Here is a 1831-nt window from a genome sequence, read left to right on the forward strand (position 1 = left end):
GGACTAATGTCTTTATTCAACCTCAAATACTATGTAACTATGTAACTATGTAACTATGTAACTATGTAACTATGTAACTATGTAACTATGTAACTATGTAACTGTGTCATCTCATGTATTCACCACTGTAGACACCCCGTATCCCTGAGTGACTCAGGTTGTCTGTATGTCCTTATTTCTTGTTGTAACCCAATAAAAATTGACATGCTTAAAAAGAAGAGGTACTGAGAACCCCAATCCCTTTTCCCACCAAGTTATCCAGGAAAGTTTAACCTCAGTGGTGGGAGTCCGACCTTCATTTTGGTTGCCCCGTCTGACTGACATCATGTGTCCGGGTTTCTGCTGACATGACCCCGGACACAACATCCAAAACCCGGACTGTCCGGGTGAACCCTGGACATGTGCGAGGAGCGGGAGGTATCCAATGGCAGCGACGCATTCCATCTCACGGCAACGCATGTGTTCTTCCAGAACCCCGGCGTGGACCGCGCGCGGATTCTCGATCTGACGTTGGTGGAGCTGGCCAAGGAGCTGAAGGACGGCGCCCTGCCCCCGGAGACGGCCCTCTATGTCTACGTGGAGAAGGTGACTACGGTGGTATATTTGTATGTCGGGGTCACAGTGGTCTCTCCTCAGGTGGGACCCGTCACATGATCTGTGATAATCCTCCGCAGGCTCTTGAAGTTCACAAGGATCTGAACTGTGTGACCGTCTTCCTGTCCGACTGCGAGGCTCAGCTCGGGAAGCTGCGGGAGAGAGGGGAGCGGGGCCCTCTGTACGGGGTCCCAGTGTCTATAAAGGAACATGCCGGCTACAAGGTAATTGGTTATGCTCTGACTGTGATTAGAGTGTCAGCTCCTCAGGAGAGGAGGGGCCCCAGGAGAGGAGGGGCCCCTCTGCATTTTCATGGTGCGGTCTCCATCACTTGTCTATAGGAATATACATTTCAGATTGACCACCTCAGATGGTCCTCAGGCAAGGTTTTGGGGGTCCTAACCGGCCTCTTTGGGATTTTAGGGCCACCCCTCCACGTGTGGGGTCCCCCAGTACCTGGACGCTGTGGAGGAGGAGGACAGCGTCGTGGTCAAGGTCCTGAAGAAACAAGGAGCCATTGTGTTTGCCAAGACCAACGTTCCTCAGACCCTGATCTGGTGAGCCCGGTCACTCCACCATGGGCAGGGGGAGCAGCCAATCACATCTCACCTCTCATTGGTTGGTCATTTCTCTTCTCTTCTATTGGTTGTCAGCATTGAGACCAGTAACCCCATCTACGGGGAGACGGTGAACCCCCACAACAGAGCCAAAGCCTGTGCAGGATCCACCGGAGGGGAGGGGGCCCTCATCGGGGGCCGGGGTTCCATTCTGGGGATTGGCACGGATATTGGCGGCAGTATTCGCTTGCCGTCCAGCTTCTGTGGGATTGCCGGATTTAAGCCGTCGCCGGCCAGGCTGAGGTGAGCAGAAGGAGGTGATGATGATGATGTGAATTCCCGGTGATTGGTAAGTGGAATCTAAGCTCCACCTTCTTTTCTAGTCTTCGTGGCGTCCGCCCGTGTGTGGATGGAATGACGGCAGGTGAGTGGACGCGGCGACCAAACCTCCAATGCAGATCGTCTGTGACACTGACCACGGGATATGCAGCCTCATGTCACATGACTCCTTCTCAAACCTCAGTGTGCGTCTGCGGAATACAGCTGCTTATATAAAGTGCGGTGTGCGCGTGGCTGAGCTGGCTGCAGTCTTATTAGGTGCCAAACCATGTTCAGGAAACGATTCGGCGTGCGCCGTGGTCACCGACCCGACCTGCAGTCCACGCTCATCCATCATTTCC

The 1831-nt window shown here is 53.8% G+C and overlaps 1 protein-coding gene across 1 annotated transcript in view; it reads left to right on the forward strand.

The window, feature by feature from the left end:
* The first annotated feature begins 399 nt into the window (after positions 1 to 399).
* LOC108803791 (fatty-acid amide hydrolase 1-like) overlaps positions 400 to 1831 on the forward strand; it is a 14339-nt gene continuing 12907 nt past the window's right edge. Inside the window, exons 1-5 of the mRNA XM_018575591.1 lie at positions 400 to 585; positions 675 to 818; positions 1018 to 1151; positions 1248 to 1454; positions 1535 to 1673. Of these exons, the coding sequence (XP_018431093.1) occupies positions 400 to 585; positions 675 to 818; positions 1018 to 1151; positions 1248 to 1454; positions 1535 to 1673 (810 nt within the window). The remainder of the gene's footprint in view (positions 586 to 674; positions 819 to 1017; positions 1152 to 1247; positions 1455 to 1534; positions 1674 to 1831) is intronic.

This window comes from Nanorana parkeri, unplaced genomic scaffold (assembly GCF_000935625.1).
Source record: "Nanorana parkeri isolate BGI_ZX_2015 unplaced genomic scaffold, ASM93562v1 scaffold4211, whole genome shotgun sequence".
Taxonomy (NCBI): Eukaryota; Metazoa; Chordata; class Amphibia; order Anura; family Dicroglossidae; genus Nanorana; species Nanorana parkeri.